Source organism: Tachypleus tridentatus, chromosome 1 (genome assembly GCF_004210375.1).
Source record: "Tachypleus tridentatus isolate NWPU-2018 chromosome 1, ASM421037v1, whole genome shotgun sequence".
NCBI lineage: Eukaryota > Metazoa > Arthropoda > Merostomata > Xiphosura > Limulidae > Tachypleus > Tachypleus tridentatus.
This window is the reverse complement of record NC_134825.1, coordinates 145,049,735-145,075,442: the sequence shown is the minus strand read 5'-3', so window position 1 is coordinate 145,075,442 and position 25,708 is coordinate 145,049,735. Positions and strand designations below refer to the sequence as shown.

At 31.6% G+C, this 25,708-nt stretch overlaps 1 protein-coding gene across 2 annotated transcripts in view; it reads left to right on the top strand.

Moving 5' to 3' along the window:
* LOC143226082 (malectin) overlaps nt 1-25,708 on the top strand; it is a 54,996-nt gene that overhangs the window by 17,239 nt on the left and 12,049 nt on the right. The window contains exon 4 of one of the 2 annotated variants that reach the window (XM_076456558.1): nt 2,316-6,976. The exons of the other annotated variant lie outside the window; for it this stretch is intronic. Coding sequence (XP_076312673.1) covers nt 2,316-2,524 — 209 coding nt within the window. The 3' untranslated portion in view covers nt 2,525-6,976. Of the gene's footprint in view, nt 1-2,315; nt 6,977-25,708 lie in introns of those variants that run through there. 2 annotated transcript variants of the gene reach the window in all.

Sequence of the window (25,708 nt, the reverse complement as noted above, 5' to 3'; positions counted from 1 at the left end):
ATCTTGTATATAATCAATATAATAGTTCTTCATTGGTAATGAACGATTATATTGATTATATACATTTACAATCTACTAGGCATTTGCATCCATGCCTAAATCTTATTTAGAAACTTTTATAGGCTTTGTTTCTTCTTTCCACACCTATTTAGAATTTACTTGGGAAATATCCAACATATCGCTCCCCGTTCTTGACATGAACATACACATGCAATATGATTATCTGACCACTAGTGTACATTACAAAGAAACACATTCACACATGTGCTTACATTTTGATTCTTCCCATCTGCACAGTATCAAAAAGGCAATACCTTACATACAGTTTCTAAGACCTTGCAAACTATGTAGTGATGATAATGATTATAAATCTTAATCCAAAGATGCAAAAACTTTTTTTTCTAAAAAACACTACCCCAATTCTCTCATCCATAATATGGGCATCGAAGTTAGGTTATATACCCAGGAGCAAAGTTACAACACACTCATATAAACTTGTGCTAATACACCACCAGGTCAATAAGAATATCAAAGGTATTATTTTAAACAATTACACAATACATACTGAAGACACCATTGTTATATCTCTTTTCTAAGGACACACATTATTCCTTACAAACATAGTAAAAACCTGAAAAAAACAAAAACAAAATGATACTTAAGGCACTCACATATGTAAATGAAACAGATGTGTCCCCAGCCTGCACATAAACAGCACTGCATATATACAAGGAAAGAGCATAACTTTTGGCATAATATAGTCCTTTATATGTACCATTGAATATATCATTTACTGTATTATTTACAAAAGATGTGATGCTTTATATACATTGGACTTGGCTGCTGACTTGGTGATCAAGCACGAGAATATCTAAACCATATTAAACTGCAGAACCAAGATAACCTTGAGGCAAACATTTCACCATCAACAACCATACAGTTGAGGACTTTAATTCTTTAAAAAGTGCTTCAAAAGACATTTACAAAGAATGACTGGAAAGGAGGTTAATCTACAATCTGGGGATCGACAACCATCTAGTGTTTAAATGAACACTTTTCTTTCCTGTAGATTTTATTTTGCCATTTTTACTTAAATTTTAGTTGTTGTTTGAGTTATCTTTTCATGACTTATTTTTGTTATGCTCAACATTCAAAATACTACATACACAAGTTCTTTGAGTTCTATGTGTTTGCCTTTGTTATAAACTGTACTGCCTGATGAAGGGTACTAGCTCAAAGTGTAATCCTATTTTAAATAAAAATATAAAAAACTTAGCAGTTGTTGAACCTAATGTTTAATTTTATTATTTTTGTAGTTTGTGCAGTTTTAAATAAATTTGCCTTTTTATATAATGTTTGTTTTTAAGGATATCTAATTTACACACTCACAGGTGTGTGTATATATATGTTATTATGTACTCAAAGAACTCACTGATTCCTTACTTTTAAAATAAAATAAATTTCTACTTTATAAAAACTTGGGTAAAGTAATAGTTATTTTGATAGTCAGATTGGTTAAAAAATGTATGAGTTATTTAAATATATTTAGAACAGAAAAGCAAGGTTGATGTAAAACTTGATGAAAGGCATTCTCTTAAAATCTTTTAATTAAAATTGATATATTTTGAGCTGTATTTGCTAAAATCTGCAGTTAACTTTCTTTTAGTTTCATTATCAAATGAAATAATTTGTTCTTTCTCTGTTGTTTTTATCACAGAGATGCCAACCATTACGATTTTGGTATAACATTACGACTATACGCTCATACAGACAAATATTACGACTTGTTGCAACTCCCAAATTATTATATATTATATAGGCCTATACAATAAAGTGATAAATTGTTCCCCCAGGGCTTGAAAGGGGTGAAAAGAAAATTTCTATTGAGATACAAATAAATTTTGATGATAAATAAAAGACATAGTCCAAATAGCTACTTGTAATAATCATGTTTGTGCTTAAAATAATAAAAAATATTTGTATATCCGACGTCTACCAATGGTTTGAGTGCAGTGCTTCTCCATACTGGGTACATGGGGGAATCCATAGTTACGTCATCAGTGCTTGTCAGCCAATCAGCACTCATGTAGAGGGGTATTTCTCATTTTCTAAGCAGCATTGAAACACCAATGCAGTCATTCACAAGATGGAAAAAAAGAGGCCTCGTCCACCAGATTGTCTTGTTTCTGGCATATCTAAAAGGACTAAAACTGTGAAAGGGCTCTGTCTACAATCATTACGCTCAGTCATTTGAAATAGTTGGCATCTCTGTAATCAGATGTGTTTTAGTTAAATAATCTTTTTTCTTCATACAGAAGTTCCAAAATTATCACCATTACCTCAGGCAGAAGAGCGAGAGGACAACTCAGAAGGTTTAGCAGAAAAAAAAGCCTCACAGATCAGGCGACCATCAGGTCCCAGAAGTCCTAATCCATACAACACAGAAGACAGTAGTGCCATGCTTCCAATTTTTGTGGCAGTTGGAGCTTTCATTCCATTGTTGTTTTGTTTGTGCAAGTTGTGATAATAGAATATTTTAGTTTTTCTTGGGAGGCATTGACATTGTATAATTTTTACAGTATGCAGCCTGTCATAAGCATAAATGAAAGAGATTTTGGTGGATTTTTCAGATGTTTGTAGGTGAAGTGTGTAAGTTAATTGGTAGTTGTATGTGATTTTGTTGAATAATTTGTTCTACTCAGCACAGATTTTATCCAGTGATGCACAAACATAGGAATTTTTTGTTATGATTGTTTTGTTGTAAGAAGATGTGTAATATACATAAATGAAACACTGTGGGAAAAGGGGATAATAACTTCATAAGCTTGGTCATTGTTCATTTCTAACATTAATCAGAATGTCTTAACATGAAATCTGTGGTATTTTTTTTATAACATCACTATAGTCATTCATTAAAAATATCGGATAGAATACATTTATTTATAAGTTTTTACCTTTGGCTGTCAGAAGTGAAATTATTTGTTCTTCATATGCTGTATATATTTTTAGGCTTAATGTAATGTACAAATTAATTGGTTAATGCCCTTAGTAAGATCATTTACAGTGTAATAAAATACATGACAAGTTTATAGTAAGTTCGTTCTCCTACTATTATTTCTTCTCTTAAGTTTAGACATTTTTAAATCTCAGAAGGTATGAAATAAATGTAAAATATATCCATTACTTTGAAAATAATCCAAAAAAGGTTCACAAGAGTTATGGAGCAGATCTTGTGGGAATATGTACAGAGTTTACAAATTAATACCTGGTAACTTGTTTGACATTTTTCTAATCAGAATTTTATTTTTAAAACTGCATTAAATTTGTATTTTTGTTTTGTGAATCATTCATTATCTTAGAATGTTTTCCCATAGTATTAAGAAATAAGTTTTGTTTTATGTTGCATGTACGAGTTTCGTTTTAAGCTTAAGGACACAATTTTAAAGCTGTATTAAACAAAGCAGTCTTCAGTTCAATAATATACAGAAAAATTAACTATATTTTTAGTGGTATATATTCAAAGTCTTATTCAGTTTTGGAAAAATAAGCAAAATTTAATATTTGTTAAGCTACCTAAACAGTCTATTTATATTCAAACCAGAGAAGCATTACTACAAGATATTCTTTTTTACATTTTCAAATTTGATGATTTTGAATGCACCTTAAACTTGACTTAAAATTTCAAATTTGTTTTCATAATGATTACTTATTGTATAAACAGATTTCCAAGAAAATATATTAAATGTTCAAACATGTGATAGGTAAGTGTTGTGTTAAGCAATAGCTACAAACCAACCTTTTTCTTCTGCTGGAATGTGTCTGAAAACAGGTTGCATTAGAGTTTATACCATGTACAATGTGTGCAGTCAGGCCTCCTTTGTTATTCAAAATTTATAGGATCAACAAAAGCATGTTATTGAGTAAATGTAATAATGTTATTCATTCAGAAGAATGCTAACATTTGTAAGCAACAGATTAAAGGTACACTATAAGTTCATGAAATTACTAATAAACCACAAAAATGTTAAACACTTTCTTAAATTTATTTTAGGTGATATACATGACAATAACCAGCAGAATAAAAAATCTTCAAAAATTACATGTATAAAATGTCAATGTTTTTGTACTGTAGAGAAGGAAAATGTTCATGTTATCAATAGAATATAAATGAGAATAAAGCTCACAAACTTGAAATAAACACAAAATGTTTCAGCATATACATTTCAGCACAAATCTTTAAGTACATAACAGATTATTAATGATTAAAACATTGCGTATAAATGTACTTATTTTTTTATAATCAAGAAATACCACTGCATCACTACTGTACTTAAACAAGCATACCAATCAACAAGGAACACTGCTGAACAGCACTTTTACAAAGTCTATTATTAATAATTACTAACATCATAAGGGAGATATTCTGTAATGTCTAAGAAAGGCATTTTATGAATGCTGAGATATGTTTGATATTGATAATACTCGGTTTGGTGTTTTATGGCCCAAAGCAACTAGGCTATCTGCACTCATAATACTTAACTCTTGTATTGGAAACTAAATTATTTTCATGGGGTCGTAAGAAAACTACACATCTATAATATACTAAAATGGGAAGTCAAGTGCAACCTAATTTGTTGTAGTGTAAGCTACAAATCAGTAAAGAACAATAAGCTAAAATTTCAGGTTTTTTTTTTATCTCAAATGTGTAATTAAATAGCTTTTTTCTAAACTACATCTGTAAAATTTGTGTTCTGTGCTGATATTGTGCTAAACAGTTTTTTATGTTCTTTCATCATGTTAAACGTTCCTTTTTGTGCATATTTTTATTTTCTCGGTGAAACTTGACCATTACTGATGTGCACTTACAGTATCATTAATTGAATAGCACTTGGACTAGAAAAATTCATTGGGAAGCATTGATAAACTGTGAAAAAATGTCACATTATCATAGCAACTGCTGGATATTTTCACTGTTTCCTCTGATTTTAGAAATGTTAATACATAAATATCAGAGCTTTATATATGTTTCTAAAAAAAATCTGAAAAACATTCAACCCCATTCCTTTGAATTGGCTTAGGAATTTTTAGTAAGCAAAGATATAATAGCAATTTAAAAACACTTTGTCAGTTGTTACTGTCATCATCAAGGTTTTTCATTCAATACCAGAACTTACCAAGTTGGCATGGTTACAATATATAAAGTGTTACCTTGACTTATTGTATGGTTTCATTAAGTTCCTTTTTAACTTGCCATGGTGAAAGAACTTTAGTTCATTACATTTCTAATAATCTTAACATACTCATAAAGTTCATTTCTAATAGTAAAAAAGATACTCATATATTAAGTGAGCAAGAATGTACTGCAGTACATTAAGTTTGATAATTTCATCTCAGGAGAAAGAGACAGGACAATGTGATGCAAATTTTAACAGATTAAATGTTCAGAAATTAAATTTGTAAAAACTATTTTAATATACAATATTTCATAAAAATACTTTGGGATGTGTTGTCTACCATTTAATTTTTAAAATATTTTTAGCTTTTTATTTATTGATACATTTCAAATGTTTGGATACAAAAGAAACATTAAATATGCTTAAACACAAAAGTCTGGTATTTTATTATAAACATATTATAAAAACATTATACTGTCCAGTAAACTTATAACTGAGTTATTGTAAAGGTACATTTTAGTAATTCATTCAGTTTTTCCACGTTCACATACAAACAGTATAATGAACCTAATTTGAATTATATTTTTATGCCGTTTTTAAAGTTTTTGCAAAGATTAACTGATCTAACAAATAGTCAAGTTTATGCATGATGATTGATACATGAATTATAGCACTGCCTATGTCCACAAATACTTGCATACTTTAAGAGTTAAACTTGATCGTTGTATTCAGTAGGTAATTATTTAAACACAAGCTGCAGTATAAAATGTTTTGTTTAATGTGAAAAAACACTGGTATAAAGAATTAAATGGTTTAAAACTATTTTATGAAATAATAAAACCTTTTTACTGAACGTACTATTATTTTGTGATTGCTTAATAGGTTGTATTTTTAGTTGCATAGAAATTTGCACAAAAATACAAAGGTACAGGAGTTTCAGTTTAAAGATTTATCTTTTATTCTTTTTTGAAATTGGTGTTACTTTGTGTGTTAAAGCTTTTAAAATATGTATTTATTAAGATGGAAGAAGTGAATATGCAATTAAAGCTAATATCTTCTTATGTATCAAGTACAAAAAGTCAACAGTGTGATTGAATATGATAGCTCTAAGTAATATAAGTTAAATAGTAAAATGATGTAAAAACAGAATAAAAAATATCTTGGTAGAACTATAAAACTGCATTTATTAAATTAGTTGACACACTGTGTGATGATACCACAAAATATTCCAGGCACCTTAAGCTCTGTGGCATAAGAATAACAGTCAGATCCTTAGCATGAATGGTGGGGTATTATGTATTAACAAATACATAATAAATATGTATTTATTAAGATGGAAGAAGTGAATATGCAATTAAAGCTAATATCTTCTTATGTATCAAGTACAAAAAGTCAACAGTGTGATTGAATATAATAGCTCTAAGTAATATAAGTTAAATAGTAAAATGATGTAAAAACAGAATAAAAAATATCTTGGTAGAACTATAAAACTGCATTTATTAAATTAGTTGACACTGTGTGATGATACCACAAAATATTCCCAGCACCTTAAGCTCTGTGGCATAAGAATAACAGTCAGATCCTTAGCATGAATGGTGGGGTACTACCTTCCCTCTTGTCAGCAGTAAAAATTAAGAGCAGTGGAAAATAGTTTCAGTTGCTTTAACACTAATATAAAATACAGTTCACATATTTGGCTTATGGCAAGAAAAATTTATTTCAAAACACCATATGTAGTACTTACTTTAAGCCTTTGTATTGTTCAGTGAGTGTTTTATTTTTCAAATAAAGTTTGTACACAAATTGTAAGTTATTAGGATTTTTTTGGAGAACCTTGGTAACATATTGCAAAATATTACTTTTGTCTACAAACAATTTTTAGAAGGTAAATATAATGAAATGATGTTTTAATTATTTTTAATATCACTCAAACACTTTTCTGTATTGCAGTTCAGTTTACTGTATTTATTATACATGAAAAGGTTCCTACATTATTCATTTCATTTGTTCTGTTGACTTTATGGGGATGGAAGAGACCATGCATGTCTGTCATCTCCTTAAAAGTCTACTGATTATTGGCATAAAATTACTAGAAATTCATTTCCATTGGGTAGCTTCTTCAGATTACTATAATTATTTTCAGTAATTATCATGTAACTTGTATTTCTAGCTGTCTTAAAGATCTTGGCCTTACCCAAGAACTTCTGAAAGTTATGTCCATTTGAGCTCAGGAAGTACTTACTAAGGGGTTGCATGAGAGAGGTGAATTATAATGGCTGTGAAAGTCATAAAACTGGAAAAGTGAATAGAATAAAAGGTATCAGCAGCTGCTTTATAGTACAGATGTGCCAAACATTTTGTATGATATTTTGCTTCAAACAGATTAAGTAAGTTGGAATGACTTTTACTTATTTTATTTCATTGGTTAAGCCTCAAAGAAATAATAATAGAAACACAAACTGTCATTGTTTCACAATAAATTTTTCTTCTGAAATTTCACTTGGCTTGTAATACATACTGTTGTTTTCTCTTTATACATTTTTGGTTTTGTTTCAGTATTATGTCATCAGGTACAATTGTAGCATTAAGATTTTTTTTTCTTATATTTCTTTGATAATAGTTTTGGACAACCTTGGTACTATTCTGTAATTATAATAGTTTTAAGGGTAAAATATGTAAAAAAGTATGAAGAATAATTAACATTTTCCAGATTTTTTTTTTCTGAAAAAATTAAATCCTTATACCTTCTGGGAGAAAAAATACTTTGAAGGGCTTAACTGTTATAGTTCCCTTGCATATGGTTTTTGTGTACCATCAGCTGGTTTTAATAATAATAGTAATAAAATAAATTCATTAGAGAAACTGATTATTAAAGTACATAAGTATATATACTTGTATTTTGTGTTGACTCTTGAAAAGTTGTAATTGTAAGCATTGAATTGATTTGTTGGTATGATAAATTTCTGCTTCATAAGAAATATGGTAATTTGATAAGTTTTATAGGTAAATTTCTTTTTTCATGTGTGTACATATGTGAACGTATTTTTCATATTTTAAATCATAATTACAAAGTACCTGGAAAATGATAAATGATGAAGAGTATACTGATATTCCAAAACATACATACCATCTGCTGACACAATGGCTATTTCTCAGTCTCCATGGTTTCCATTATTTGTACGTCTAAGCATTGAGAATACTTGTTCCAGTCTCTTATGCCTTAGGCAAATTCTAATTTGCAGATTTCTCCACCAACTTCAGTGCTCATTAGTATGGATACTGTATATAAGCTCCACGTTCTGATAATATAACCACTTTTTTCTTGACACAGGTTTTGACAGGAATGTTGTGATTTTGAATGAAGCTGATATTTTTATGTTATTTTGTTTATATTTATAAATTACTTAAAAAACTTACAGACAGGTGTGAATTCATGAGTTAATATTTTGACTACTAAGGTCAACCAAACCTCTTCTCTTCCACCTCTGATATTTTATGTTTCTTAACAGCTAGAGGAAGCTGTCCATAATAGGATATCAGTTGTGATAGGGAGATGTATATCTGCAGAATGAGGTTGTCTGTCTGGAGGGTTCTGACCCAGGATTGAATGGCATGGAGTTAGACTCACTTTTTCTGGCTCCTTCTTTTACTATATTGACTTTAACAGAGGTTCATTTTGATCAGTCACCTCCAGCCTCATTTTTTTTCCAGTTGTTAATTGGGTTTGTGAGGTTTTGGGGGTCTTTCCTATTGCATTTGACTCTTTTCTTGTTAGCAGGAAGGACAGCAAGTGAACTTTTGGTTTTTGTCATTGGCCAGAGTTTGCAATGCATGTGCATAGCACTCTCTTATCATTCCATATTTGTCCTGGTTTACCCTGATTGGTCTTTTCTTTCCAAAATTCTGGTAGCCAGAAAAAGGAGAAAGATCCTTCTCACCAATTCATTTGCTAGCCATTTCTTACTGTTATGACCACTCAGATCCTGATCATTTGTTATGTTCTGTCAAGGCCCTCAAGTGTTATGTGCCTCATATTAACTAATTTCAAGGTACTAGGGACTGAATGTTCATTCATTGGGACCCTTCTATTTCCTGTGACATATCTTCCATTACCCTCACAAGGTAACTTTGCATATTGATTCACATGGCCTATAATGGTTTATTGTTACAGGAGAGGAATCTTTTTGCTTGTCAAGTCTCACAAGACTTGTCATATCTCAGTCATTAGCTGCCCAGTTGAATTGCCCTATGTCAGACATTGTGCAGGCTGATGTATGAATTACTACTAATATTTTCCTATTTCATTACTTACATAATATGGCAGTTTCCTCCTTTGAGGACTTTCAACTACACCTTGTAGTTATTTTGACCACATCTGTTGAACTTTAACCAGAGGTGAGTATTTTCCTCAATCATATATGCTTTTATTTCCATAGTCCCTTTATTTTTCACTGGATCCCACTCTGTGGCAAATATTGCCGAGGCAGGTGTGCTTTCTCTTCTCAATTCCAATTAGCAACCACTTTCACTATAACTACTACATGTTGCAACAGGCTCTGTTGAGAACAGGTGTTTCATAAGGTCATCTAGGTGCCTATCAGGTGATATTACCTTATTATGCCCACCATTTGTGGACACTCACAAGTAAAGAGGATCCTGCTCATCCCTGCCAATCTTCAGGTTGAATATATTAGGATGGACTTGCTTTTAAAAATGTAGGGAATGTGGTTCACCTATTGCACAATTTCCATAGTACTGTTCCTCAGGACTTTCCAATGAGTTTATTCCCCCCCCCCCAAGACTATACTAGTTGAGCTCAGGAGTTCTTACCACCCCTAGTTTCCAGTTTCTTGGGTGGTGAGCAGAGACTTTTCCTTTAGGGCATTTGAGTGTGTTTCTCCACTCTTGGAGAAGATGGCAAAGTTCAGAGTTCTCCTACTAGGATTTCTGGATTTTTGTCTCAGATGTTAGCATAAGTGGCACCAGCCTTTGCAGGAACCAACTTGAAATTCTGGTTCAGATTTGACACTACACTATCCAAGTGGGGAGTACATGGCCCTTCTCTTTGATCAGTGTCAGTTTGGTAAATTATTAATGAAAGTGGTTCACTATCTCCTTATAATTCTGATTGCAAAGTGGCCCCATCATAGGTCCTTGGTTAAGCATAAATTCCATCTCTTCTTCATAATTCCAAGAGCAAGCAGAATACTCCTTTTTCACTTTGTTGGGGAGAGAGGATGAATGTTCATAATTCCAGACCAGATGAGTTCTGTTCCTTTGGTTGAATACACATATATGATCCCATCATTCTGAATATAGGGTGTTGCCTTTTGAACTTCAGGTGAATTAGAAAGTTTGTCTACTTAGGTGTTGCTTACCATCTCATTGTGATTCTGGTGGTGTAACATACATCACTATAGCTACAGGTTGGGATCCAATCAGAAGTATATATACATATATGTAAAACACTGTGATCCAATAGTCCTAGCTACCAACATGAGATATTGGAGCGAAGACCCCCTCAATCCCAACCCAAAGTTGTGGAATGTCAGTTATATCTTTAGGATTGGTCTTTACTGATTATTACTCATATTCTATTCCACCTTTGATATAGGAACTAAGTTCCAGGTGAAGAGTATACCTGTTCTGGATGTAATGTGGTTCTCCAAATCTTGTACCTTTTCATCTTGGTATGGTACACTCCTGTTCTATGCAAATGCATTCTGTACAGATTATGCCTACACCAGTCCCTCCACATTTTTAACACATCAGCATTTTCCTAAAATGAAAATGTATCTCCAATAATACTTACCTTTTCTGACACACTCCCACCCTACCTCCCCACTAAAAGACAGTTTATGTCTCAGAAGTGATTATATAATCAGAATGAGGTACTTATATATAGTAGCTAAAGAGAAGGTGCATTGAAGTTGGTAGAGAAATTTGCAAATTAGAATACCTTAGGCATTCAAGTGTAGTTTTAAACAAAACTGGAGCAAGCATCGTCAGTGCTTAGATGGGCAAAGAGTAAACATTCTGGAGATTGAGAAATAGCTGTACTGTCAATGGATGTGAGTATTATTATAAATACATTTTCAATTTAAGAAAATATTAAGATTTGAGACTTGCATAGACTAAAAATGTACTGCATAGGATTTAAGTTGGAGTTTGTGTTGTTACATTTATATCTGCTATGTGCCTAATGTTTCTTTTTCAACTTTTTAATAACTTGAAACTTTGCTCATATTTTGTAAAAAGAAAAACATTCAGGCTTTGTAATATAGTGATGACCAGCTTAGGAGTTGTTTCATCAGACTTTTAAAAGGTCAAAATAAGAGTTACATTTATACTAAACTTGAAATCATTAATTCATTTCACATTCTTTATCTTCTGCCAATTTTTGAAAAATAATAAGCTTTTCAGACAATTTTTACCAGTTTACCACTGTTTCTTCAAATTTGTAAACATTCAAAAGAAAAATGTCATTTATACTAAGCTTAAACCAACATTATACTCCCTTGCTTCAGTGTTTTTGTGGCTAAGTAATATTCTGTAACTTAATGCCAATTGTGATTTGAATTATTCTTGTGTAAAAAGGGAGCTTCTTTTGTGGGCTTCATATATATAATAGGGGGGGGGGACAAGAGGTATCAGAAAATGGTTAAACACTAAATTATTTGACATTTTCATATCTGTGTAGTTATAGTTACTTGTGAATAGTACATGATTGTTTTTTTAATTCGAAAGTATCAGTTTAGTAAGACTTCTGCTAACATATACTTTCTCTGGGCATAAAAATATTTGACTGAAGAACAAAAAAATTTGGGTGGAGGGGTTTTGCTTTTTCTAGATTTTATATGCCTTAAATAAAAAATATATTTTTCAGTTTACTAAAGTCATATGAATTGCATATGAGATAGTATTATAAATACCTAGAAAGGAAGGGTCAAATGATTGTTCAAAATATTACTGGTTATCAATGGATTTGTCTAACATATTTCTCTTCAGATGAATTTGTTTTAAATTGAAAAGTTAACGTAAAAGAAAAATTTTAATGGAATATAGTTATCTTGACTAGTTTTGAAGGAATAGTGCAGTCTGTTTAGTTGTATGCTACTCATATTATCTTCAATATTTATAGTTTCTCAAATTGATATCTATAAATCATTTATTTTGTTTTATAAAACATTTTATGTGTAACACTGATTTCCAGTGTAGGTTGACTAGGACAGAAACAAAATGGAAAAGGGTTAAGTTCAGTTATCTAAAAGGAAATAATAGAAACATTTTATTATTAAAAAAATTGCAAAATAAGCATGCAAATTTCTGTAAAACTAATAATAATTCCTTCAATATAGAGCTTCACCTAGAAATAATAATAATAAATGAATTTAGAAAGAAAAAAATCAGAATTATTCTCTGAGATTAAAAACATCTGTACATGTACATTGTTAATGGTAAGTTGTATTCCAGTATAGGCAGAAAATAATGTTTTCTATAAATAATAAGTTTAATACCACTTATCAATATATTTGTACTGCCTTTAGGTTTAACAGTAGATTAAGCAATATATGAATAATTGGATTTTCATCTGTTATTATATATGATAGTTGAAAATATTCTAAAAGTCTCTTAGACTTGTCTAGCATATAAGGAGGCATATTTTTACATTCTGAGTACCCTGTTGTTTTGATGGTATTTGTAAAGTGTCATTATGAAATTGAAAGTTTGAAATCTTTCTTTTTTACAAAGTATAATGCCTATTTATTGAAATAATCTAATTAACTACAACACAAACCATAATTACAGTGGAATATCATTAAGGACAGTTCTTGTTGGGTGTTTTAATCTGTCAGTGTAATAATTTCAAACCCTTAATAGGCTGCTTGTTTTTCCATTTGTTGAGGTGCACTGATAAAGATTCATGTGAACATCAATTGACTAACTTTCCCACTATTTGCTTGTTTTCAGTTGACTTTGAAGAAAACATTTACCTTCCAAAAAGTACATAGTTCATCATGTTTCTTTATGTTGAACTATATGATTGTTTAGATTAGTTCACACAAACTTTAAAAAACAAAGAAATATGTATGTATATTATTAACCTTCAATACATAGTTATCTAAGCTTTTGCCAATGTAATAATTTTATTTATAATTAAAGATACAGAGTTTGTTTTACAGCATACAGCTGATACTTTAGAATTTATAAAATAACGTGAGACAGAAGTCACTTATGATGTCTAAAATAATTTTACCACCTATAATAATTGATTTAATTAAAAAATAATAATGATAGTTTATATAAATCTACAAAATTCTGCTAGCACCAGATCAATTTGGTTAAGCACGTATTAAATCATTGTAATATATTCTGCACACTACTTTCCAAAGAAACATGCAAAACATTGAGTCTAAAATATTGCATTTATATAAACAGAACCAACCATTCTGAAATATATAGCGATAAAACTATCTATTTGAACAAAAAAGGAAAGAAAAATGTGTTTCATTAAATACATTATGAAAATTTCCTTTTAGTATAACCAAGGTACATGTACTTTATGTTAACCTTTGTGTCAAGAGATGCTAGGAATTTGTACACAAGTCATGTGCACATTAAGTGTGTATTTTGTTTACAAAAACAACTAGCCAAAACTGAAAGCTATTTTACATGTTTTTTTAATGTTTGCTGCAAGAAAAAGATTTACTATTGAAGTTTTTTTGAATGGTATTGACAGTGCACTGTTTGTAATGTGCAAGAATGTACAAGTACTTTCTAGTCTTTTCTGTGAATGCCCTATTTATGTCAATCATTGTTGCTTATCTATATGTTAGCTTGGGTCCAAAATGTAATAAAATTTTCATCTACATGTGCTTTCAAGTGTGTACTTCATGTTGCTTTTAAATTCAATTTCAGTCCTTATGTATAAAATTATTTAAACCCAATAGGGCTTTTTCTTGAAAGCAAGTATGTAGCAAGGATAAAGTAAGCCTGTACAAGTAATAATGAATATGGAAAAAATGTTTTGTGGCTGAGAAGAGAATTGCAGAAAGTTTACATTAATGTCCCCATAAGAAGTTACCATTTATGATTTTTACTAAACTGCAGTTGGTTGTTGATGCTATTTTTGTATATTTTTTTGATAGGAAATAACTTGTTTGTAAAAAAACTTTTACTTTCCAGCAATCTTTATTATTCACATACTTGAGCATAATAATAATACAATTTCAAATATAATCAAAAAGCTTGTTGATACATGTTTAGCATCTGTATGTAAGACAAATACTTTAACTTATCAATTAACATGATTGTATATGTTAACAAAGATTTTCTTACATTTGTTAAAAAAATTACTGTCTCAACACTAAAACTAAAGCTTCGTTTGAATCTGAACGGCAGGTAAACATATACATTCTGTTGAAGATCCCTCTACAATTTCAAGCATTTTGTAGATACTATTCAGTCTTAAGGGTATTTAATTATTTTGTTTTTCTTGAAAGCTATAAAAGATTTATTATGTATTATTTTCTTTTGTTCTTATCTTATATTTTATAATGATTAAATTAAACTGTAGAAACAACATGAAAAGCAAGGTTCCATTTAACAAACTTGATTTTTTTTTTTCACTAAATATTAAGAAAATTAAAAGACTGGAAACAATTGTACAAAAATACAATAAACAATCTTTATTTCAGCACAAACACACTTTTCTGATTGTCTTAGTTGAGTTCCTATTATAAACTGATTAAACCTTTTGTTAATTAAGTTTATAAACCAATTTTGTATTTTCTTGGTATTATTTTCATAACTTACTGATCAATGTATCTTATAAAATGTAATTTTTCTTAATTTTGTGAATAATAACATGGTTAGTTTTCAGCTCAAGAAATATAAAAGTTATTGAATGCTGTCACCATCCACTGGGTAAATCAGGATTTTTGGCCAGATGCTTATTGCATACACTAAGGTTTAAGGAATTAAATATATCAGTAACAATAGACTTATCTAGAGCAACTAGAACTATTCACATGATGTAGTGATTATAAAGGCAATGAGGATAATTTCACAAGATGTAGTGATTACCTTTTACTAACATTTTAACCACTGAAACAATATAGATACAATGCCAACAGCTTGACAGTTTTTGAACTTTCAACGAACATGCCCAACTGACAACCTCCACAATAACAGAACTTAAGTTGTTTTGTCTCAACACAACCTATTTCCTCCATTAAGATAAATGACAAGAAGGCATGAACCTGCTCTCACCCTGTTACCAATATGCACTATCCTATAGGTAGAACATTTTGAAGTCAGCATCCTCAATACAATCAAAAGTCCCAGGATTTGACATGGGTATGTTGATGATACATTGCTATAAACAAAATTCCACATATCACAAAATACCTGAACAGACAATATCCTATTGAACATTTCACCAGGGTTACCAATAGTTGTCATGAGCCACAGGAAAGTATGCCTCCCCTTCTCCACCAGTTAAAAAATATGCTATCGTATATGATATTACATTTTGTTATGCATTCATTAGCTAATTAGGGAACAGCATTATGGCATGTAGACATTATTTTCACTTGATTATTAACTGAATGGGCAATGTCAATAATAAGGACAACATAATCATGAGGTTAAATGGGAATGACATTGTTTTTCTACATTTCACATAATCTTTGAATGTACTGATGTTACTGTAGCCTATTGACAGCCTATTGTTTCACAATTATGTTGCAATTAGATATGTATTCATACTTAAAAGTTCTGTACCAGTAGTCATGATCAACAGTGGTCACCCTCGCCCTGTGAGGGTATTGCAATCTGGTCCATGTGTGTGTGTTTCCTAGCCGTGTATCTTGAAAACGAATGGACTGATGTATATGAAAATTTTACACAAGATGAGGAGTCACTTTGTTCCAGATCTGAATGTCTTTTGGAATTTTTTTTATAACGAGCAGATAGGGAAATTTGGTGTTTTGGGTTAATAAATGTGATATCAAATTTCATGAGCATATTAATGTTGAGACTTTTCATCATACTATAAAAAATGATCCAGACTATTGACCATTCCAGATCTGAGAAGGATTTTCTAATTTTACATTACTGAATATAAATACATGCATCTCGAAAACAAGCAGCAGGGTGAGGGCATCAATCTTTCTAATTGCTCTTGTTTTATTTGTATTTTGATAGGTGATCAGGATTACTAGGACTTTAGTCCAAAATGCTGTCATCAGGTATTTATATTATTGTCTCTATAGAATCAGGTTGGCCCTGTGTGGCACAGCTCTGTATTTCAGAGCTGGTGAGTAGGATATGAATTTTTAAGGTACTCCAAAATTTTCCAACACTCTAAGGCTTGGATATTTTAAAATACTGACAGTCAATTCCTTAGATTTAATGATGAGTGGCAAGGTGCTGCTGATTAGCTGCCTTTCCTCTGATCAATAGTTCAAAATTAGGGATGTAAGCATATAGCCTAAGTTGACTATTTGTTGAAAAATTGATTGACAGACATTTCTAAGCAAAGAATGAAAATGTTTAATCAGCTTCAATTTCCTAAATTATCTTTTTCCTATAAACTAAACTACCCCAAAAGTGTAAAGCATTATAGACTGCATAGTTTCAAGAATAGACAGTTTTTAATAATGAAGAAGGAAGAGAAGTACATCAATATAACCACTGTTAAGAATTATTACTCAGGACACTTGACAAAGAAACAATAGAAAAAATAAGCATGAAGAAAATTACAGACATACAAATACATTCCACTATATCAAAAGTTTAATTTAAAATAACAGGATATGTAAACAGCAAAAGTCAGAACAGGTTTTAGAACCCATAACATAAGTATATGGTACACAATAAATCACGAGCGAGAAACATCCTTTGTGAATGTACTCTTAATACACTGGAGAAACAATACAATCCAGCCTACTAGCATCATAGAAACAATGCCTCTCGGGACATAACTGTAAACAGTAGGAGATTAGCATGGAATAAAAAGCATTTAGTACTTAGAATAAAAGAGAAACAACAGTAACTTATAACAGGTTTAAGTGATTGTTCAGGATACTAATTATTGATAACACTGAGGAACACTCATTTTGTTGCATTTAAAAAAAGACCTTTCTCTAGTCAATTTGAGTGTGTTGATTTCAAATCTGAAGTCAGTTTTTGTCTGCAAGCTAGAAATTTTATGCAATTTGAACTTCAAAATATGCCTTGTAGGCACGCTTGACGAACGAGGATATGTTACGTCTCTGACGATTGAGTGTGTAGCATCCACATATGTAGCAGAAGGCATCAGGCTTGTTTCTGCAATGATATCTATTTTTTGGAAGCCATGTTTGAAACAAAAGAAGAATGATCAAAATATTAGAGCTATCTATATATATGGACGTGAAAATGCTTATACATGGTTTACGCAAGTTCACATTTGTACAATTTCATTAACCTCAAATTGCATACAAACTAGAGCTTGTAGAGAAACACTAATTTCAGATTTGAAATCAGCACCTAAAACTCTTTCAGAATCAGTTAAAATATCCAATGCAACTCAAAGTTACTGAAAAAGTGTTCCCCTGTGTAATTGTTATATATTCGTCACATCTTATGGTAATTAAATACCAACCTTACAAGTAATTTCTTAGAGCAGTTCTTCTACTGTACATATAAAGTTCTTAAAACATTCTAAAGATACCAAGAGAATAAAAGATGTGCATTTTATATATGTCAATAATACCACAATTATGTTCACGCTAGGAAAACCTGATTCAGTTATCATGTGAATAATGCATCTAATAAATCAAATTAAAATATCAGTAGCTGAGGAACCTAGCTTTATTTCCCATAGTTTCTTTGGCTTAGTATGGTGGCAATTTTAAAAAAGTTGAATTTGTTGTTAAAATTAGTCTATAATGGAACTACAACAAGGATTACAGACTAAAACGACTGTTCAGAGGAGCATATAGTTGCTTGATTATGGAGCACAATTCTTACTATTAAGTTGGGTATTACAGAGACTTGTACAAGTAATATGTGCTGAAGGCTTATATCTCTGTGCTGGGGGTTTACCTCCTTTAAATGTGTACAATAGGAATAATCATTGATATAGGTAATCTAGGATTTTGGGATACCACACAAGGACTCTGCTGTGACTAAATAGTATGATATCATCATCATTTGGTCTCTTTTTTTTTTTTTTTTTTTCTTGTGTGCAAGCATATAAACTTATCTGCTTCAGCAGTCAGTCAACCATTTTAAATGGCATAGAATTAGAAACAGGTTATTGGTTTTTTAAAATAAGGCAGAAATTACTGTGAATAAATATTGTTCTATATATTAACTTCTATTTGCTGTCTATATTTGGATTACCACTTGCAAAATATTTCCTGAATCTGTTGCTTACAGATTACCTGTCAAAAATCAGTGTACTTGAATGCAGCAACTATTCACATCCAGATATTGACGATCAAATTATTAGATGTGTATTAAGTAAAAGCTATCACCAGTTTCATCAGACACTTTAAAGTTGACATTTACATAATGATGGAGATTATAATAATAACATACATCATTCACAATCTAACAGATTGGCTAAAAAAGCACATAGTTAAAGTGACAGCTCATCAGATATAATGTCTGCATAATGCATGTGTGAAAAGTGTAAAGTAATTTCTTATTTTATGTAAGATTTGTCTTCCTGCCCAGCACAATGAATAAAACTTAAAAAAATATGTGAAACACTACACTAAATAATTCAAGTATAAACATTTAAAGAAAAATGTTTTGGTTCCCTCATCAATTATTGTTTGATCCTGCAACAAACTGGACAACTAAATTATTTATTGTATGTAGTATTCTACAGTAAAGAAGGACCAATATAATATGCATTAACATGCCAAACACTTGCCTTAAATTTCCCTTTCCCACTCAAAGGATGGAAATATGTGTTTCCAGGAGTGGTGGTAGAAGACAAAACTACAGACCCACAGTACTGGTAAATGAACACAGAAGATTTAAACCAAAAATTGACATATGTTGTTATATATTTTAATACTTATTTGTAATCTATGTACTATAATTATACCAGTAGCTTAACAATATATCCATACAGCCCTCACACATATGTAAGTTTTCTATTATATTTTTTTACATTTTCATTCCATATAATACCTTTTCTCACACATTAGCTTTTCTGGATTTTGTGAAGCCCTCTACAAGTGCAATTATTAAATGTTAACCTTGTTTCTTGTCAACACTGGTCCATGGCATTGCTGAATCTAATGACTAAAGATGTCATCAAATGGGTTTCTCATCCTTCTCCAGAATTTTATACTAGTATTTTTGTTCTTCCCAAGAAATTCATTTATATACAACTAGTAACAGATATATTATGTTTAAGTTGATTTCACCACCTCCTTCAATTTACTATGAGGATGTTTTTCACCCTATAGTGTTTTTTGTTCCCCATGTCTTTGCTTATTTTCTCATTTTGTCCCATCCCAACAATACTCTTATGGCCATCCTCTTTTCCTCCTTCAGGATGCAACATGTCTGGATTGGTTGGTCAACCTGGAGAAGTTTAATCTCACACCTACTTTGTATCTATAATGTGGGTGTTTTTAGTTCACACCTCCACAGACTCCTGCCTTTTCTTCATTTGGGAGACATGGAGCAATTAATTTTCAATGCTTTATCCTCTCCTACTCTCACTGTATAGGAGGTTCTTTCTCTCAGAAAAACTTAAGCTTCCATGGAATCCTGTATCTTTTTGGATTATGCTCAATGTGACATTTACAAGGAACTAACATTCCCTGGATCCTTCACTTGGGATCAATTTTATTTCACCATTCTCCTTTATTAATCAAAGATTTCATCTAGTGACTTGATAAAACCACTAAAATAGAGGGTGTTCTTGTTTCTTCCTCTTATCTCTTTCCAGATGCTTTCTTGATGAAATGAGGAGGACTTCTTAACTCTCAAGTTAATTTGAGTCAATAGTCTCAAGATGAATCTTCTCTTTGTATCATCTCTTAGACCTTTTGGCAGAACAGTGAACTTTGGATCCATTTTTATGATGGTTTGTGAACAACATCTAATGATGATCTATACAATAACTCTATCATTGTCACCTAAATTACTTGCCAGGTAAACACTCAGTTTTTTCTCTCTGTTTCCACACTCTTGACCTTCCTTTCTGGACCCATTCTTTACATGCAAGTCTGATAGCTTGTTACATTCCAGGTGCCCTAAATTTTGTCATGGATCATCTCAAGAAGCCTGACAAGATACTACCTACAGAATGATCCCTCAATCATTTGGTGTTCAAGTGGCTGTGTATTCATCTGTGCACTCCCAGATGTTTATGCTACTATCTCAACACCATACTTTACATTTTCTTTTCCTGATTCCTTAGCTCTAGCTGTGGATGCATTCAATCAGAAAATGGACAAACTTTTTTTTTATGCTTACCCTCCTACATGCCTTCTCCCTCACATGCTTTTGCATATTCAGAACATTCTGTGTTAAGTCCTCCAGAGAGATCCAGCTTGGCCATGGATTCCTATACTGTACCTTCTCTGGTCTTCTTCTCCTCCTCTATCATACACTCCCTACACCTTCAACCTCACTCCTTCCTCTCCCATTTGGCAATTTCATCACTATGACTTCATGTGTGGGTTTTTATCCAGTCCTTTGTTTGACATTGTGAACTTTCTTGAATGAAAATTGTACATATTAAGTAGTTGGTCTCTCTCTCATGCTTTCTCTCCTTCCATCCCACCTCTTATCAAATTTTCTTAGGACTATTTGAGCAAGGATTATTACTTTTGACCAGGGTAACTTTATTCAATACATCCATGTTTTCTTATTATTGTCATATATTCTCCTCTCTTGTCTTTTCTGTGATAATTTGTTTATTTTGCCATCTTCATCCTCCTTATACTGCAGTCCTTCTTGATGGGAGTTGAATGTCGTTCTTTCTACTACCTCTCTCTGTTTATAAGAGCCTTCAGTCTGTTATAGATCCCTTTCTTACTTCTTTTTGTATGTGGCCATAGGAGATCTTACATGTATGCTATTGATGCTTCACATATTTTTTCCTATCCTAATGATGTTTTTCCCAAAAAAACGTCTACAGCTTGTAGAAGGGATAGTACATTCTCTTCCTTTCATTTCTCACTTTTATTCTCATTCTGATTTCCTTCTCTTTCTCACTTGTGTTGCTTCTTGTTATTTGTAAAGCACTGCTCATTTTCATAGTTCCAGTTTATATTTATTCCTTGAAATTTCTCATCTCCCTTGATATATTTCTTTCAGTTCCCTCACAGAAGGGCTGTGGTAGCTTATCAATCTAGCTTATACTTTACTGGATGTAGATTCATGTCAATGCTTTTAGGTCACTTCTCTCCAATTCTGATATCTTACTCTCTCTCTGGCTGCTCACAAATGTTGTCCATTGGAGGAGATTATCCAGGCTAACCTGTGGACAACCCCACATACTTTTGTCACACATCATTCTTCATCATCTGACTCTCTCTTCTTCATTAAGATATGGACTTCTTCCTGTCACCATTACACATACATTTACTGGCTTTGACTGGATAAACTCTTTTTCTTTCCTCTCTTACCTTTATAGGGGCCCTATTCTACACCCCAAGATACTATTAAGTGGCATCTGATGCCTGCCAGGGTATACCTGTATATAACTCTATATCATGTAGTCATTTGGGTCTCTAATCCTCACTCATGAGAGGGAATGTTCCACAAGACTGCTAGAGGCATCTTATTTACTAAACAAGGTCTGATACAAACCATACCTACTTGTGGACTATCATGAAGAAAGCAATGATGGGATAGCTGACCATCCCTCACATCCCAGCAGAATACTCTGAAGTAGGATATTTTTCAAAATAGGATTTTACAATCATTCAATGCATTGTCTTTAGGTGTTGTAATCCTCTAGACTTCCCAGTATGCTTTCACAGCACCCTCTCCTCTTCTACTAGTGGAGTATGCAAGTCTTTGCAACTCACTAGTTCTAGTCACTGTGGATAATGGATCATGAAGGTTTTCTCCTGAGTATGACCAGTTACACTTAGTAGAAAGTAGGACATTGGTATTCTTTTGGTGTAGATTGGTAAAAGTGGAAGTACGTTGAATGTTGATGTGATTTAGTGTAAATTCACACATTTATGCTTATATATGTGCTAACCTAGTCAACAGAGTCTATAATGATATGCATTCTCATTATCGTTCTTTTGTCCATTCTAAAAATCAAATATTTAAAACATCTACCTGCCACAACCATCAGAGTAAACAATTATGGTATTTACACATTGAAATTATATAGGAATGCTGTATAAACATATCTAAAATTTCAAAGTAACTTACTACACATTGAGTTTCTGAAGAAATGCAAACCTTTTGATTTATTCCTGAATTTTTGCATTTCAAAATTTCAAACATCAATCTCTGTTCATTATACAATACCCTGTTGTCCTCCAGAAAGTTTGTGGAAAAAATAAATTACTTGAATCATTTGTCTTCAACCTCTCATTATTAAAACAACATATTAATCACTTGGATTACATATATTTAAAGCAAAGCAGTGAGTCTCGAAATAAGAACTTTTTGAATTCTAAACAGAGGAAGACAAAGTTTACAGTTGAAGAACAAAAATAATCTAAACTGCATTTCTTTTAGATCAAAAGTTCATCAACCTGAACAAGTTTGAAACCAAACACTACCACAGACCAACATTTTCTGGTCTCTACTGTCATTTCAGCACATGATTAAGATTAAGTTCTTGAAAATCAGAACTGAAAACATTTGTAATGAATTAAAACTCCATCAAATTGGTTGCTGACACACCATACAATGTATTAAACAGAATAGATACCCCTTTAGTTTCATCACCAATAACTTAAAAAAACAAAAAAAACACCAACTGATGTATACAGACAAAAAAAAAAAAAAAATCCAACACTGTTTACCTCTTGTATATGCAAAATCTAGGTGAGATCAAACATGTAGCCAAAAAGTTCAATACTGATGTTGGCTGGAAATCTTGTAGAACACACAGATCTGTCCCTGTTGAAACTAAGCATAGAAAAGCTGATGAAAAACAAACTAATCATTTATAAAATATCACATTCCCATAAACAGACTTACACTGAAGAAACTAGAAGATAATTTGGGGCAATAATAAATTGAATTAAGAATGCAACTGCACAAAACTGAAGAAAACATAGAATACAGCTCTAGCAGATTATGCCATGTTACCTTAGCATAGAATACACTGGGGCAGTTACAGACATATGGACTCAGGTAAATTCTAGAAAACTCATAAGAACTTTTCTATACCAACATAAAACTACCAATAAAAATAGACCCAGGCCTGGAAAACAGCAGTTTATGGCTGATTGTTAAAACCATTGTTTGTTTCACCAATTGTATTATAAAAACTTCTGTTTTGTCATATCATCTCTACTTCAATCCTCCTGGATACCATATAACACCATGCAAACATTAGTGCAGCCTGCCCTTAAGACAAAGAACAAATTTCTTTAAAGATATTTGACTTTCTACCTATCTATTTTAGATTGTTCTATTCATAATCTGCAAGAACATTTTAATTGTATTGTTTTATTTTAAATGATTTGAGAAACAAAATGCTTGTTTTGTGATGACAAACACTGGTCTCTTAGAAATTCTGAATACAGTACAAGTTCAGTGTCCATAGTGTTCTGCCTAAAGTTTCAGTTCTTGAGTTTAAGATTACAGATTAGCTGAGATGTCAATAATAGTAGTTTAATGGGTGGAATGGTAAAGGTTAGGCCGAAATTAAGTATTTTCTTTACAGTAGCCCCAAGAACTTTGAATCTGAAGTTGTGTACAACAATGGTTTGTCTAAGATTAATTCTGCATAATGTGCTTAAGTTTCAGAACATGTTTCATTTTTATGTTCTCTACATAAATTGCATACCACATGACATGAAGGTTTAAGATGTCCAGATCTCTCGACAGTTCAGTAATGAGTGCTTTTTGGATCTATGTTTCTCCTATTTTAAGTCACAGTAGATATGTACTGGTTTCATCAAGCAATCTTGTGATTTTTCTTATGAAAGAGAAAAGTAATTCTTTAAATTTCAGAAAATTTATGGGTAACATTCAAATCCTTGCAATGTAGTAAGAAGGTCAGCAGTTGTTGATCTTGTTAAAGAAAGCTGGCTCATAACAGCTCTTTAAGTATTCATTTACAGATGACTTAAGCAGATAATTTATGAAGAAAAAGTTAAAATGGGCAGAAACTGTTTTGCCCTAAGTAGCACATGTAGCAAATGTCTTGAGAAATTTGCAAAAGTAGTTTGTGTACAAAGGATACCATTTCAAGAAACTTCCATCTTCTATCTTCAGATCAATGTGCAACATTTTTGTAAGGGTTTCAAAGGTATCAGAGAGGACTGATATAGACATGATATGATTGCCTGGTGTCTTGTGAAATATGGTTGGTGAAATTATTGATGATTTTACCAATGGTAACAATAAACTGATGATTTGGAGGATTGAGTACTCAATGATGATTTCATGATTTTGATGTTGAAAGATTCTTTGATTTTTCTAGTTGTCCACAATTTATTTGAGTCAGTATCTGTAATTGGCTCAGTCTATTTTATGGCCAGTCAATACTGTATTTTGTATTTTCATAGGTGTTGTGTAATCTTTGTTATTTCAGTTTCTCCAATATATGTTAATCTTTTGAGGATTTCTCTACAAGTGTTATTTGAACAAGGTTCAAATTGTTGCCAATTTCACCTTTGTTTTGACAATGTTGTTGTTAACTTTCTTACAACAAAAGCCCAATGGTAAATAATTTTTATATTATTATGAACAAATTAGTAGCTAAAAACTTTTGCTATGCCATACTAGCTATCAAGATCCCATTCTGCTATATGTTGAGAAATGGCATTTCAAGACACAGATTTAGTTCAAGTAAAGTACACTAGCCTTACACCATATTTAATTTTGCCTTAGAAGGTAAGCATTTTAGGATAAACGTTCTTATGCATAATCAAAAGAAGTTAGCGTTAAAAAAAAACTTAATTTTGATATCTAGATTAAGCACAATCACTAACATAAAAGCACTCATCCCTGTTTCATTTTCTTCCCTCTATGCTTGGAAGTGTAAATACAACTTAAAATTTTTAAACCAACAATATATTTCCAAGAGAATCCACCTCTCACATAATAGCTTTCATCAATTTGTGCTGCCCTCTATATGCAAAACTTCACTTCACCATTAGCCCTGAGACTTTCATGTAATATCACATGTTTTCATGTGGTATAGTTACATCATGACATATAACAGTCCTTTACCAATATTAAAAATGTTAATTTCTGATACGATACCTTAGATCTGTTCACATAATAGAATCCCACAATTAAACACTGGAGGGAGCAGTGCAAAAACTTTTACCTCAATTATTGATTCTCCTTTTAAAAGGGTCCCAAAG